Raw genomic sequence first — 15,995 nt, 5'->3', positions numbered from 1 at the left:
ATTTTGCCTTTTTACATTATAGATTGTTTTGTTTTCTAAATGTCCTCAGGCCAGAAGCGTCTACAAAATGAAGACAATTTTTTTTCTTCTTTTTTTAACGTTGGGTCAGCAGAGGCCGTGAGGCCTCATTTGGGATAATCACAGTGTTTGCTGAAGCCTTATGCATATATAAAAATGTTATTTTCTCTAATTGCATATTTTGTTCCTGTAATGACTGAGCTGGATTCTAAACTGAAATGAGTGATCGATACTTAATGTCTCTGCCGTTCAGATGAAGTCTGAGCTGTTTCAGACGGCATCAAATTGCTTCGAATTGGGCCAATTGCTCTAAAGACGGAAATTGAAAGCTAAAGAAGCGTGTGGAATTTTCTGTTTTTCAGATTTGAAGTGAAAAAACCCAAGCTCGCAAATAGCCGCGCTCCTAGGACCCTTGCTTCCCCAGCGGTCGCCCGGATATACCCCCAAGGGCACTGGCGAGCATGAGCTACTACGGCAGCAGCTACCCCATCGTCAGCGTGGACCCCAAGTGCCCGGGGTACACCCCGGAGCACCTTCTGGCCGAGAAGCGCAGAGCGAGGCGGCGCCTGCTGCACAAGGACGGCAGCTGCAACGTGTACTTCAAGCACATTTTCGGGGAGTGGGGCAGCTACGTGGTGGACATCTTCACCACCCTCGTGGACACCAAGTGGCGCCACATGTTCGTGATCTTCTCGCTGTCCTACGTCCTCTCCTGGCTGACCTTCGGCTTGGTCTTCTGGCTCATAGCCTTCCAGCACGGCGACCTGCAGAACGGCGGCCCGGACGCCACGCCTTGCGTGGACAACGTCCACTCCTTCACTGCGGCGTTCCTCTTCTCCCTGGAGACCCAGACCACCATCGGCTACGGCTACCGCTGCGTCACCGAGGAGTGCCCGGTGGCCGTGCTCACGGTCATCCTGCAGTCCGTCCTGAGCTGCGTCATCAACACCTTCATCATCGGGGCGGCCCTGGCCAAGATGGCCACGGCCAGGAAGCGGGCGCAGACCATCCGGTTCAGCTACTTCGCGCTGGTCGGCATGAGGGACGGCAAGCTCTGCCTCATGTGGCGCATCGGGGACTTCCGCCCCAACCACGTGGTGGAGGGCACGGTCCGCGCGCAGCTGCTGCGCTACGCGGAGGACGGCGAGGGGCGCGTGACCATGCTCTTCAAGGACCTGAGGCTGCTCAACGACCAGATCATCCTCGTCACCCCGGTGACCGTCGTGCACGAGATCGACCGCGACAGCCCCCTCTACGCGCTCGACCGGAAGGCCGTGGCCAGGGATAACTTTGAGATCCTGGTGACGTTCATCTACACCGGGGACTCCACCGGGACGTCCCACCAGTCCCGGAGCTCGTACGTCCCCCGGGAAATCCTCTGGGGCCACAGGTTTCACGACGTCCTGGAAGTGAAGAGGAAGTACTACAAAGTGAACTGCCTGCAGTTCGAGGGCAGCGTGGAGGTCTACGCCCCCTTCTGCAGCGCCAAGCAGCTCGACTGGAAAGACCAGCAGCGCAACGGCGTGGAGAAGGCCCCGCCCGACGCCAAGGTCAGAAGAAGGTCGTTCAGCGCCGTGGCCATTGTCAGCAGCTCGGAAAACCCAGAGGAGGCCACCCCCTCTGCCCCCGAGGAATGTAAGGAAGCCCCGTACCAGAAGGCCCTGCTGACTTTAAATAGGATTTCCGTGGAATCCCAAATGTAGTCCTGAATCTTAACGGTGACGGCTACCTACCACCCAGCGTTTCTTTCTCTCTAGCCAATCACCGTAAGGCAAGTAGTTATATATAAACAGAGCTTTTGAAGAATGTGACACCTATCTTTGATGGTGATGAAAGATAAATAGAGCAGGTTAAGCTTGATAAAAGATATCTAAACATTACATTATATACAACTGTTTAATTTTTTTTTTTTTTTTTTTTTGGCTAGCAACTATTGTATTTAGGGAGGCTACCAAGAAGCCTAATTGATTAAATTTCATCTCTTTTAATTATTCCATACACTTGTATTATCAGTTGGAAGTATAATATTTCAGTAATAAGGAACAAAGATAGGCTACGAGGACAAATAATAATTGAGAGTAGAAAGGAAAATAGCACGGACGATAAAATGTTAAACATATCCAAATTGATAGTGTAATGAGCTGCCTATAAAAACCTTATGTCTTACAATCAAGATGTGCAAGGAGCGCCTTCAGAAACGTGTGGTGTTGAGCTGTTTCACTGTGAACTCACCCGACCCATTTGAGTCATCGTGTTTACCCCTCCCAGGGTCTTGGTATCAGCTGGCAGAGAATGTGTCTATAAGAAGTAACCTATCACCAAATTCTGACGGGCCTATGTGCCACTTGCCAGGGAATGATCAAACAGGGCTAGCAGTTACTATTTATCTCATCCGTAAGGCAGAAGAAACGTTGGCATTACTTTTCAGAGAAAGATTTCTCTCTCAAACGCCCTGGGTGATTGACTCTAAGGAGTGGCTCTACGTTGAAGAGCAGAAGTAAGGCAACCACGAGTCTTGTCAGGTCGGTGACGAGGGGGCTTCTTCCACCCACCTGCACCCACCTTCTCTGAGGACAGGAGGACAGACTGGGATCGCAGAGGTGGGCTGAAGAGTTGGAGAGCCATAAACAGTCTCAGACTCTCCGAGAGAAAGCACGTCCCTGTATCTTGAAAGACTGGAGCTCTGGTTACACATGGGATGGGGCCTTTTTTATTTTTATTTTTTGGGCAGTTGGGTGGGGCGTTATAAGTCTTCATTTTTGCCTACGAGCAATTATGTATATTTTCTATCTTGGTCACTTTAGGAAACAGAAACAACTTAAACTCTGGATTTTAAGAAACCCTTCCTTGGAACTTGGAACCATCATTTAAATGAAGGATTTTGTGAAATATAATTAAGGTGAATCACCTTAATTTTGAATGCACATTTTGAAGCAGATCAGCTAAGTGCTTCGGAATTGGTTAAATTGTAGGGCAGGAGATAACTGTGTACACTCTATTTCCATGTTAAGAGATGTTGATCATGATTACTTTAAACACAAACCTGATCACCTAGGAATGAAGAGTCACTCTAAGCTTTATCAACTGAAGAATTATCAGCTACCTTCAGAATTATCTGTGTGATTTTTTTCCATTGTTGCTGAGCTGACATTAAATATATGCCACAGTTCTCTTTTTGTTTATTTTATATAAATATAAATATGTATACACATAGTTTTTGCTTTTTTCTGGAAAATTCCCCCCTCTCTTTAAATTAAAGCGCATAAGTAAATTTTACTGAATCAGAGTACTAGATTACCAATAGAAGTGAAATATATGGGTACATAGCTATTTTTCTTTTGTTTTCTTTTCCTCCCTCCCTTCCTTCTCTCCTTTTCCTCCTTCTTTCTTTTGCCTATGAGCAATAAAGTCATTTTATAAATGCACACATGCAAATCTTTTATTCCTGCTGTTGTATGGATAAAAGATCTCTGAAGGTCACAGGTTGCAAAATTGTCCTGGAGCTTAATGTCAGAGAGCAAAATCATGCAATTTATTTTTCTCATCTTGCTTCAGAAATGCAAAATCCATTTTTTAAATTGCACATGCCCTATCGAGTTGGATTTCAGAGTGGCAATTACTCAGCTAAATTAGAGTACTGCCATCTACCAAGTAGAAAACCACCTCCAGAACAACGAGCAGACTTGCCCCTCTCCCCTTTTATAGCTTGCTTCACACCAGGCTAGTTCTGTTCACTTTACTTTCTGGATGCTGCCTGTCCTGATTTTGCATGGATGTCCAATAAATACATTCTGTCCAGCAAACCCTCTTACCCAGACTAGATGTATTAATATGACCAGCATCCTGTGTAATACATATCTCTCATTTTCTGTTCAGATTGGTAACACATTTTAATGCCCCAATGAGCTGCTGCTACTGCTGCTAAGTCGCTTCAGTCATGTCTGACTCTGTGCTACCCCGTGGACTGCAACCTACCAGGCTCCTCCGTCCATGGGATTTTCCAGGCAAGAGTACTGGAGTGGGTTGCCAATGCCTTCTCCTGTAGCCCCAATGAGTTACTTTATCATAAAGATCTTAAAGTTTACGATCTTTATCATAAAGCCCCAATAAGTTACTTTATGATAAAGATCTTAAAATTGTGTAAAAAGTGTGTGCCTAGGCTGGTGGGAACTCTGTGGATGTGGTCAGCACTGGGACAAGGCACCAAACATGAAATTCCTGTTCCTTTGAATTAGGATGTGTGCAGAATTAGAAACCATTTTTATGGGTTTCTAACAGCTTGCAGAACAGCTCTATTCAAATGAATGGTTAAGTGCTCCTGTAAGCATGAAAGAAACCAGTCTTCAAAATAGCATTTCTAGTTTGAAACACTCTGTCAGTGATGAGAATTTTCTTTTTTCTGGCATGCCTCTTCCCCTGAAAAAATGACATTATTCAGTAGACCTAATTAGACAGAAAATAGATCGTGGCATCAAGGCTCTGCTGTCGTATGCATCTCAGCCTGGGAGGAGGGAACACAGGAGGAGAGAAAGAAAAGCTCTTTCCTGTGCCGCCGACTGGGTGCTCTCTGCAGATGCACCTAATCCCCACGCAAGAACAGCGGGGTGGATATTTTCAATTTCTATATCATCAAATATCCCCTTCTTGACTACTTCTTGACTGACAAATTTCTAACTGGGATAACCAAGTGCCTAGGTTAAAACAGAAAATTCCAACTGCGTTTCCCAGTCTCTCCTGCAGTCGAGGGTGGGATGGAGGGCGTGCTTCTGTGACGTAGTTCTGGTTCCTGAGAGGTCAGCAGGACTCTCTGATTGTGACCTTTGAGCTCACTGGGACTTCCCTGGCCATCCAGTGGTCAGGACTTTGCCTTCCAGCACAGGGTTCTGCAGGTTCAATCCCTGGTCAGGGAGAGTCAAGGCCAAAAAAATAAGTAAATAAACTTTAAAAAGATGCAATATTGTCACAAATTCAATAAAAACTTAAAAATGGTCCACATCAAAAGAAAATCTTTAAAAAAAACACAGATAGCTTTTTGCCAGTGTCTGTCTTAGCTGTCAAGTGCCCTGTCTCCCTCGTGCATTCATCCTCCTCACCCGGACCTCAGTCATGGTAGATGGAGCTCCTGCAGCCGTCTCCTGAGCATGAGGATCAGGGATATTCCTTACAAGGGAAACTGGCCAAGTAGGAAAGCATGTGAGCCTAGATAGCACACCTCCGGACTTGTGTAGAGATGACAATAAGTGCAATTTCTGAGAGTAATTTTAAAGGAAATCAACCTTTAATATTCGCTGGAAAGACAGATGCTGAAGCTGAAGCTCCAACACTTTGGTCACATGATTTAAAGAGTCAACTCATTTGAAAAGACCCTAGTGCTGGGAAAGATTGGAGGCAGGAGGAGGAGGGGGTGACAGAGGATGAGATGGTTAGATGGCATCACTGACCTGATGGACGTGAGTTTGAGCAAGCTCTGGGAGATAGTGAAAGATAGGGAAGCCTGGTGTGCTGCAGTCCATGGGGTCACAAAAAGTCGGGTACAACTTAGTGACTGAACGACTATGCAACTCAGAGTAAGCCACAGATCGAGAGGGACGGGCTTCCCTGGTGACTCAGATGGTGAAGAGTCTGCCTGCAATGCAGGATACCTGGGTTCCATCCCAGGTCAGGAAGACATCCTGGAGAAGGAAATGGCAACCGACTCTAGTGTTCTTGCCTGGAGCATTCCATAGACACAGGAGCCTGGCGGGTTACAGTTTATGGGGTCACAAAGAGTTGGACATGACTGAGCAACTCACACTAGGGGGAATTCTCCAGGAAGCAAAGGCTCGGAAGGAAAAATAAATCGGATGTACAAGTTACATCCAACTTGGACTTGGAGATGACCTTTGATGGAGTGGGTCTCTGTGGAAACCACAGATTTTCTGGAAGGGTTGAGGAAATGCCACTATGATTGTTAAACAAATACAGAAGGATTGTTCTGGGCCTGGGATGCCCCGGAGACACCGAGGACTCAGTGACCTCGGTGGGAGAGTGAGCCTGGCTCTGGTGGGCTGCCCTTCCTCTCCTGCTGCCCCTTCTGCAGATTAGGTTCTGCGTTTGAATGGGGGCCTCACTAGGGATGGTGAAGTCTATGGAGACCCAGGCTGGCAAGTGCTGTGCAGCTTGGGCAGAAAAGCAAAACTCCCCCAAGGCCGTGTTTAAGAATCCTCGGCAAAAACGAACGAGAACCTCTGTATAGCAGAGGAAGCGCCCCTTGCTGCTCTGCAGTGACCCGAACGGGAAAGCGGTCCGAAAGGGACGGGATATATGGATATAGATGTGTGTGTAGATATGGGTACCGTCGGTTCATTTCGCTGTGCAGTAGAAACTAACACGGCTTTGTAAAGCAGTGGTCCACCAATACGAATTTAATTTAAAAAAGAGCTCCTGGCAAGGTCAGACTACATCAATTCATCTACACGAACTCTAAGTATATATACCAAGAAACCCAGACCCTGGTTTTAAATATTTTATTTCGTTTCTTCAGAGTTGGCCAGGATATGTGTCGAGCGGATTCTCTGGACCACTCTTATTTAAGTGATTAGGCACTCATTCTATTCAGTTTCAAATATTCTACTAGTTCCATCTATTAAAAGCACTGATTCTTCTGTTTCAAATGTTCTGCAAGGCATGTATATAAACACCTGGGCTTTTTGTTTGTTTGTTTTGAACTTTTACTTTTGATTAGGGTATAGCCAATTAACAACAGTGATAGTTTCAGGTGGACAGTGAAGGGACTCAGCCACGCTTACACGTGTATCCCTTCTCCCCCAAGCTCCGCTCCCATCCAGGCTGCCACGTAACACTGAGCAGAGTCCCCTGTGCTGGACAGCCGGTCCCTGTCAGTTCTGCAATTTAAACAGAGCAGTGTGTCCATGTCCATCCCAAACTCCCTAACTATCCTTTATCCCCAGCAACTGTAAGCTCCTTCTCTAAGTCTCCGAGTCTGCTCCTGTTTTCTAAGTCAGCTCATTTGTATCGTTTCTAGATTCTGCACATAAGGGGTATCATATGACACTTCTCCATCTGACTTCACGCAGTAGGATGATCTCTAGGTCCATCCATGTTGCTGAAAATGGCATTATTTCATTCTTCCCAGTGGCTGAGCGATTGTCTGTACGACGTCTTATTTATCCATTTCTCTGTCAATGGATATTTAGGTTTCTTCCGCGTCTCGGCCATCATACAGTGCTGCATTGAACACTGGGGTGTGTGTACCTTTTAGGATGTTTTTCTCTGGATGTCTGCCCGGGAGTCCCCAGAACTTTTTTAAAAGGAAGCTTCACCTGTGGACTTTTGGAATCCCCACCTCTACACCTGGGGCACTCTCTAAATCACACGGTATTAGCTGTTCAGTCCTGTCCGACTCTTTACAACCCCATGGACCGTAGCCTGCCAGGCTCCTCTGTCCGTGGGATTCTCCAGGCAAAAATACTGGAGTGGGTTGCCATTTCCTCTTCCAGGGGATCTTCCCGACCCAGGGATTGAACCCAGGTGTCCTGCATTGCAGGCGGATTCTTTACCATCTGAGCCACCAGGGAAGCCGGCTAAATCACAAAACCCTGCCCCAATCCTGCACTGGCTGCGGCCAACCTCTTTCTCTCCTTCTACTTTCGCTTTTAAGGGAGCGGGATGCAAACCCTTGGGCCCTACACACAGAAGGCAGGGAGGGGTCACACAGCCCGCCCGACAGCCGGGGCAGCAGGGAGGCGCTTGGCAAACTCTCTGTGAAGGCCTCCAGGGAGGGCAGAGCTTTAAAAATAAAAGTTAGTAACTGGGGCGCAGTTCAGATCCAAGTGTGGGCAGAGTGCAAGCCCGGCGGCCTCCGGGGACGCTCTCCCAAAGAGACGACATCTTCCTGCAGCTCGGACACCATCGTTCGCCCGCATCCCTGCATCGCTTCGGAAGCTTTTCTGCAGTAAGAGAAGCCCCATGTCGGAGAGAATTCGCAGGCTCCTTTTTCACGGCTATTAGTTTACTAAAGCAACTTCATGCAGTCCTCTGAGGGCAGTGTGGTTGGGTCATGAGATCTGGCTGGGGGCAAACAACGTCTTGCTCCATCAGGTCGCCCCGGTTCCTTTCCTCCGGGGATATCCAGGCTTGCGGTCTGGGATCTTTTGTGCCAAGTCGGGAGACTTAAGTCAACATGGCTGAATATTTCAAAGTTCAATAGACTCTGAGTTGCTGAGCACCTACCAGGGAACATTTAAAGTTAAATAAACGCTTGCTGTTTGGTCTCATTGATTCACTTCATTTGCTAAACACTGCAAACTAAAGGAACAGTGGATCGAGAGTCTGTCTGTTATCCCAAGAAAAAGCCGCTGGACTGAGATTGAGAGGCTTCTCAATAATTAAGGTAACCGGAGCTGGGTGATCTCTGCTGTCAGGCTCTTGATGGAAGCCCTGGAGAGTTTGCCGGCCACAGAGAGACAGGTTAATCATTTAAAGTTTTCAGCAAGCCCGGTGGATGAAAACCCAAACAGATAGATTAAGTCTTGCTAAATTACGCAGCCAAAGAATGCTTTTTCCTCTGTTCTCTCATTTACTGCTGGGGCCTATAAAAGCTTCTTAATCACGAGCTAAGTAACTTGAACTTGAAACAGAAACAGTCCCCAGAGGTTCAGACCCTGCAAAAACGTCTTTACAGAGACTGATCAGAAAGCTTCCAATTTCCACGTAAAATACTTGAGTCACATGCGCTGCACACTGTGGTTCAAGGCTCTTTATTTGAATTAGAAGCACATGTTGGAGATCAGTTATTTACTGTGCACTGTGCCGCCCGTTGATTGCATCTGATACCAGCTTGCCTGGGAAGGCAGGCTGGCCACGGGGCAGGGCTAAGGCAAGAGGGGAGCCTCTGCCAGCCACTGCCGATTCCAGACTCAAGGGTTTCTAAAATACTAGAGGGACCTCAGCTCATCGAGTCAGAATCCATCTTACATAGGAGGAAAAGTTAAGTTCTCTTATAGAGATGAAACCATGGAAGTGCAGCCGAAAAAAACCCCACAAATACCGAGGACCAGTGCTCTCCACAATCCTCAGAGGCGATGGTTGGTCCTGATGCTGCTGGAGGTTGAGACATTTCCTTCTGTAATCATTCAACCAGAAAATCCATCCTTTTGCTATCTCTGTTAAGTGTTGATGTTGTTGTAAGTCATGTCCAACTCGTTGTGACCCCACACACTATAGCCCACCAGGTTCCTGTATCCATGGGGTTCTCCAGGCAAGAAGACTGGAGTGGGTTGCCATTCCTCCTCCAGGGGATCTTCCCGACCCAGGGATCCAACCTGGGTCTCCTGCATTATAGGCTGATGCTTCACCATCTGAGCCACCAGGGAAGCCCCCAGTGTCTGAAAGTGAACTATTATAACCCAGATAAGCCTCTGTGAATTGAACTTGGAGAAACTTGGTCTGTGATGGGCTGGTGGGCACCGGGAATGTGCAGAGCCCCCAGGGGACTGGCAACCACACTTCAGGTGCCAGGCAGGTGTTCTTCTCTAAGCTGTGACATCCTGTGTGGGGGATCATGGACTTTCAATCAGATGGACGTGGGCTCAGAGTCCAGGTGTACCCCGTGCCGCCTCTGTGAACTTGGGCAACTCCCTCGTTGTCTCTGAGCCTCCCTTTCTCTGTGAGTATAAATAGATATGATGCTACTGACCTTGTGGGGTAGCTGTGAACAATTTATCAGGATCCTCACACACACATACCCTGATAACCTCTTCACATGTGTATGCGTGTGTGTGCATGTGTGTTCAAAGATACACACATGCACACAACTCTGTGGCTTATAGGAGTTGCTCAGTCAACGGATATTCTGTTTTTCTCCACATATATCCGTCACAGGAGCATGTTTCAAAGGCACTTGAAAGTGAAAGCATTGTTGGCTGTGAGATTATACTGTTTTAGTAAGGATCACAAAGTAATTTTTTCCCCTAAATATTCATGCTTTCATTGTGACGTGTAGGTTGATGGCTGAGGTCAACTTTCTGAACGTGTTCTCTTCCAGCTCCCCACAGTAATTGGTTTTAGTCCCATCACTGCCACTAACAAAGCTGTGCAATTTAGGGAGATTACTCAACCTCCCTGGTTCACTGTTTCCAGACATTTCTGGTTTGAAGTTTGCTTTATATTTTTTCATCATTCTTTGAAGCCACAAGACATGATGATTGTCCCCTCACTCTACTTTTACCCTTGATTTTTTGTTTGGTTGTTTCTTGGGGTTTTTTATGCTTTTTTCATTGATGTGTGTATTTGACTACAATTATTTCTATTTTATAATTGCTGAACTATCTCAGTTTAAAAATTGAGAAAAATTCCTCATTCATGTTATTTTCTGCTTCTTTTCAAATCTTTCCTTAATGACTAGCTAACTATGATGTAATTGAATAGTCTTCATGATAATCAATAACTCGTTAACAATAGTAATATCTGTTGAACTTAGTTTGCGGATCTCACATTACTGTACTTTTTAAAACTGGACTTACTTGAAATGGCAAAAGTTCAGGCATTTAAAATGACACATCTGAATTCATAAAAAAATGAAATATTGCTTTTGCAATTACAAAGGCCGGAAGTGAGTAGTGGCATAAAAAACGTAGTCACTAAAATAGAGCACTGTGATTCTGATGAGGGCAGCCTGAATTTATAACTAACAAAGGGCATCAAATATGCTACTAAGTTTCGAGACGCTAAATGCTTGATTGATGGAAGCTAGGGGCAACGTTCCCCAAGGATGCTGTCGGCCCTTAGTGTTTTTATTCAGAGGTGCATCTGCAGACCGGTGACTTGTGCAGTGAACGACTTGGGCAACTGCACCTGGACAGCCTGAGTTTCATTTCCATGTGGGAAAAAGTGGCTGCTTTTTTTAAATATGCTCCCAATGAGTACATAACTGCCTATGATTGCCCCGCCTAGATTCCCAGACCCCAGTCGTCTGCTGGTCCCTGAGCTCTGAGGAGAGATGGTCTAATCTCAGTTCCAATTATAAAATCAACGGACAGCACATTGCAGTGTTTTGGAGTTTCTTTCCAGCATTCCATCTGGCGTGGAACCCAGAGAGATAGCAGTTTATGAAGAGCAAATCTGGACCCCAACTGTAAACCAAAGTTTCCAAAATGGCTTTTTCATTCTTACATTATAAATAAACATCAGAGTAGGCATGAAAGACTAAACCCTTGAGAGCTGCATTAGATTCATCAAACAGCATAAGGCATGGTTTATCCGTCTCCAGAAATGTAACTTGCTACTATCCAGGCTGCCAGGTTTTGTTTTTTTTTTAAGTTACTTCTTTGTTTTTAATTTTATTTATTTGTTTAGTTTTGGCCGTGCTGGGTCTTAGTTGCTCCACGGGCTTTCCTCTAGCTGTGATGAGAGGGGGCTCCTCTCTAGTTGTGGTGGTGGGCTTCTCGCTGCAGTGGCCCCTCTTGTTGCAGAGCACGGGCTCTGGGGCGCTCAGGCTTCAGTACTTGCGGCACGTGGGCTCAGTAGTTTGGCTCCCGGCCTCAAGAGCACAGGCTCAGTACTTACAGCGCACAAGCTTGGTTGCTCCGTGGCATCTGCGATCTTCCCAGATCAGGGACCGAATCAGGGTCCCCTGAATTGGCAGGCGGAGTCTTTACCGCTGAGCTGCCAGGGAAACCCAGCTGTCTCAGTCAACAAAGGATCTGTATACCTACTTGTGCAAACTGGGGACTCCTAGGGTTGGGGATTGGAAGAAAGCAAAATATCAGATTGTGGCAGGCAGAGGGAAGAAGGTGAAAAACAGAAACAAAAGCTCCTTCTCGTTTCACCAGAGGCTAGGGCTATGTGTTGGTCTCGAGGCACGTTATAATGATAATAACTGCGGCGTTAATAATAGCAATTATGTCACAGCCTCCAGTAATTGCCGCTCTACCAGGAGGCTGAGGGTTTTTGGTCCCCACTGCGCCACCTTGTGGTGACAAGAGGACCCATGCTTTTTCCCGTGAAGTAAATCCGTTGCGCGTTTATTTCCCCCCACGGCTAAGGGATGACATTTGGAAGCATAGCTTGGGAAGCACGTTGCCAGAGAAGCCTAGAAACAAAATCTCATGGGCATTGTTCAAGTCAAACATCGCACAGGCGTAAAAGGAACAAATTTAACAGTGGTCTAAGGATGAGTTCCACCGGCCAGGTTTTCCCTCTGCTATCTAGGCATGGATTTTACAAACTAGATGAAATCAGGGTTCATTTAGATGTCATTCTCAATTTACGAATATAGACCTGGAAGTCTGGGTCATCTCCATGGAGAATCTAACAAATAATTTAGCACTCTATTTATAGCATGAGACAGTAGCCAGCCATTTAGGGATCAACGACCAATACTGTATTAGTATACCTGGAAACATTTTTAAGAAACTTGGTTTTAGTAACACGAGTACAGATTTGCTTTTATACATATATATATATATATTATCAGAGATTTGCTGTGTAAATAGATATCTCATCTCAACTTTGTATGCATGTCAAAAAGTTGTGATATTGATTTAAAGGATTTTTCCGTTTTCTGAATTCCATGTGTGGCCGCATCCGGATGTGAGAAACAGAACAGCTGAGCACTGGTCGCCTTCTCACACAGCGACTAAGCGATGCATCTTGTCCTCGGTTTGGGTGTGGACTGGCCACGGTTTCTCGTTGTTAGCGCTTGCTTCAAGCATATAGTGTTTCATCAGGGACGAAGGGAGCAGAAGAAAGTGGAGCCCCAGCCATCCTCTCACCGTAGACAGCGTGTGTGCGGAGAGTGAGAGAGCGGAGCAGACTCTCGGAGCACCGACAGATGCGGAATGGAGCGGAGCAGGCGCGCCGCCCTGCTCACGAGGGCTCCCAGCCCCTCCATCCCTCCCTCGGCCCGCCTCCTCCTCTCTGCATCTGTGAACTTCTCTGTCTCCATCTCTCGTCGTCTGGGCCTCTCCTCCCGGTCTTCCCGGGCATCTCTTGTCACACTCTCTAATTCACATACCTGAGACCTAGAAGGGGGGCGGGTCTGGCATCGAAGCCCGGCTCGCTGGGTCACTAGCAGGGCGCCCGCTGGCCAACTTCAGTCACCCCTCAGCCTCCCAGGGGACCTGCTCCCGGGACCCCCCAGCTGCCAAAACCGACCGGTGCTCAAGCTCCTCACATCACAGAGCAGGGCACGGGCCGCCCTCCACCTCCGTGGACCCCACATCCCCTCGCATACCCTGAGGACGGGCTGCCCCTGTGGGTGTGGAAACAGCAGGCACAAAGGCAGACGGTGCTCAGGCTCAGACACAGTTTCCTTATCTGTGGAAGGGGCATGAGAGTTCTCGCCTCGTCGAGGTGTAGGGACAACCAAGCGGTGGGTTCCATGCAAAGGCACTCAGACAGTAGCACACAGGGACGCTGGTCCGAGCTTGGAGGCGCCTCTGTGCTCATACTCTGAATGAGGCATCTCTTCTCCGTGTTCAAATCGCTGCCATTGAAAGACTGCAATGCTGCCTCATTCAGGAGTGAAAAGACACCACGAATTAGAGATGCACCTCATAGAAGTTTGAAACTGTCTATCCATCCATCTCTCTGTCCCATCTCTCTCTCTCTATCATCTATCAATCATCCACGTAGCTATCTGTCCATCCATCTATCCGTTCTGTCTAGTGATCGATCCATCTACCTATCTGCCTACTTTCCAGGTCTAGAATTATTGCAGCCAGTGAGATAAGAGTTTTCAGTCACAGTACCTGATTTTCCTGAAATTCATTAATTCATGGCTTCCCACATTGAGTGTTTATCTTGTGTCTGGTCATTCACAGACACTGTGAAGGCAACTAACCAGAAAAATAATCTTGCCCTTTTGGAAGAACTACCTAGTGGGAGAGACAGGAAGTAAAGAAACAATTTAAGGCCAGGCACAGTTAAGGGCTGTGCAAAAAAATAAAGGTGTGTATTCCTGCAAAGACTGGGGGATGTCATTTCAGGTAGGGCCATTGGGGAAGGCCTCTCAGTTGAAGCAATGTTTTCTCAGAAGCCTAGAACAGAGAAAACAATCCCAGTGGATCCCTGGGGAAATAGAGTTCCAAACCAGTGCAAAAACGCTAGAGCAGAAACAAGGTTGAGAACCTGGGGATAGCAGCAAAAATGAAGAGCTCAGTTTTGCGTTCCAGATAGCTCTTTGATTCTCAGGGGGGGACAGTGGGTAGGAGGTTGTGTATCCATGAGTCTGGAGTTGGGGGAGAAGGTCAGAGCTGAGGGCATATACCCAGATACCTCTGCGTGGATCTGTAGGGAGAGGTTCAAGCTTGCAAGAGCTCTCCCAAAGGCTGGATAGAGGGTGGGGAACAGGGAACCAGAGCCAGGGACGCTGAAATATTGGGAGCCAGAGACACAGCAGACACCCATTCAAGGGGCATGAGAAAGCCATCCAAGAGGTCTCAGAAAAGACGGAGAAGAGTGGTGACCGAAGAGCCAAGCAGAGAAAAGGAAGCGATAAGAGGCTGACTGTGCATGCGGCTTAGACCCCAGGGGTGAGAGGACAGAGTCGCCCCTGGACTTGAGCACCTGCCTGGAGTCAACACCTGACTCGAGGAGGTTCAGCGGAGAACAAGGGGTGAGAGATGAAGGACCGCGCTGGAAAAAGCTTGATGGAAAAGGGAGAAGGTCAGTGGGAGAGTCAATGCTGGAGGGAAAGGCAGGGTCAAGGCAAGCTTTCCGCTGTGTCTTTCTTTCTTTTGTTTGCGGGAGGTCGTTGAGCATGTTTATGAGCAGATGGGAAGGATCTTGTAGAGAGGAAAAAACAGATGATGTAGGAGAGAGAGGAGATAATTAAAGAACTGGAGTCCTTGACTAGATGGGAGGGAGTGGCAGCTAGACTACAGGTGGAGGGCGGGCGGCTCGGGAGCCAGAGGCACAGGCTGGGAGGCCACGAAGCCAGGTCCAGGGGGAGGGGCGGGCTTCACACTCGGCCAGAGGGAGCGGCTGATGGCGAAGACATTCTCTTCTCTGTTTCCCTTTATTTTCCAGGGTGATGGCAAGCCAGAGGATCAGATGAAAGGGAAAGTTATTTGAGATTTGAGTGGAGATCAAAAATCAATACTCTGGCCACCTGATGCGAAGAGCTGACTCATTTGAAAAAACCCTGATGCTGGGAAAGATTGAGGGCGGGAGGAGAAGGGGACAACAGAGGATGAGATGGTTGGATGGCATCACTGACTCAATGGGCCTGAGTTTGAGAAAACTCCGGCAGCTGGTGATGGACAGGGAGGCCTGTTGTATGGCAGTCCATGGAGTCACAAAGAGTCAGACAGGACTGCACAACTGAGCTGAGCTGAATTGAGAAAATCCTCATCTCATACACCACCGGTGTGAATGGACTAGGAAAATAGAATAGGATTGAGAGTGGCCCCAAAGTCCCTTCTAAGGTTCAGTTCAGTTCAGTCCAGTCGCTCAGTCACGTCCAACTCTTCGTGACCCCATGAATCACAGCACGCCAGGCCTCCCTGTCCATCACCAACTCCCAGAGTTCACTCAAACTCAAATCCATCAAGTCGGTGATGCCATCCAGCCATCTCATCCTCTGTTGTCCCCTTCTCCTCCTGCCCCCAATTCCTCCCAGCACCTGAGTCTTTTCCAACGAGTCAACTCTTCGCATGAGGTAGCCAAAGTATTGGAGTTTCAGCCTCAGCATCAGTCCTTCCAAAGAACACCCAAGACTGATCTCCTTCGGAATGGACTGGTTGGATCTCCTTGCAGTCCAAGGGACTCTCAAGAGTCTTCTCCAACACCACAGTCCAAAAGCATCAATTCTTCAGTGCTCAGCTTTCTTCACAGTCCAAGTCTCACATCCATACATGACCACAGGAAAAACCGTAGCCTTGACTAGACGGACCTTTGTTGACAAAGTAATGTCTCTGCTTTTGAATATGCTATCTAGGTTGGCCATAACTTTCCTTCCAAGGATTAAGTGTCTT

The 15,995-nt window shown here is 47.5% G+C and overlaps 1 protein-coding gene across 1 annotated transcript in view; it reads left to right on the top strand.

Moving 5' to 3' along the window:
• The window catches only part of KCNJ16 (potassium inwardly rectifying channel subfamily J member 16), a 61,777-nt gene extending 60,056 nt beyond the window's left edge, over positions 1 to 1,721 (top strand). Inside the window, exon 2 of the mRNA XM_068978669.1 lies at positions 381 to 1,721. Coding sequence (XP_068834770.1) covers positions 480 to 1,721 — 1,242 coding nt within the window. The 5' untranslated portion in view covers positions 381 to 479. The remainder of the gene's footprint in view (positions 1 to 380) is intronic.
• The last annotated feature ends 14,274 nt before the right edge of the window (positions 1,722 to 15,995 follow it).

Source organism: Capricornis sumatraensis, chromosome 8 (assembly GCF_032405125.1).
Source record: "Capricornis sumatraensis isolate serow.1 chromosome 8, serow.2, whole genome shotgun sequence".
Classification (NCBI taxonomy): domain Eukaryota; kingdom Metazoa; phylum Chordata; class Mammalia; order Artiodactyla; family Bovidae; genus Capricornis; species Capricornis sumatraensis.
Note: the sequence above shows the minus strand (reverse complement) of the source record. Positions and strands in the feature narration are given on the sequence as shown.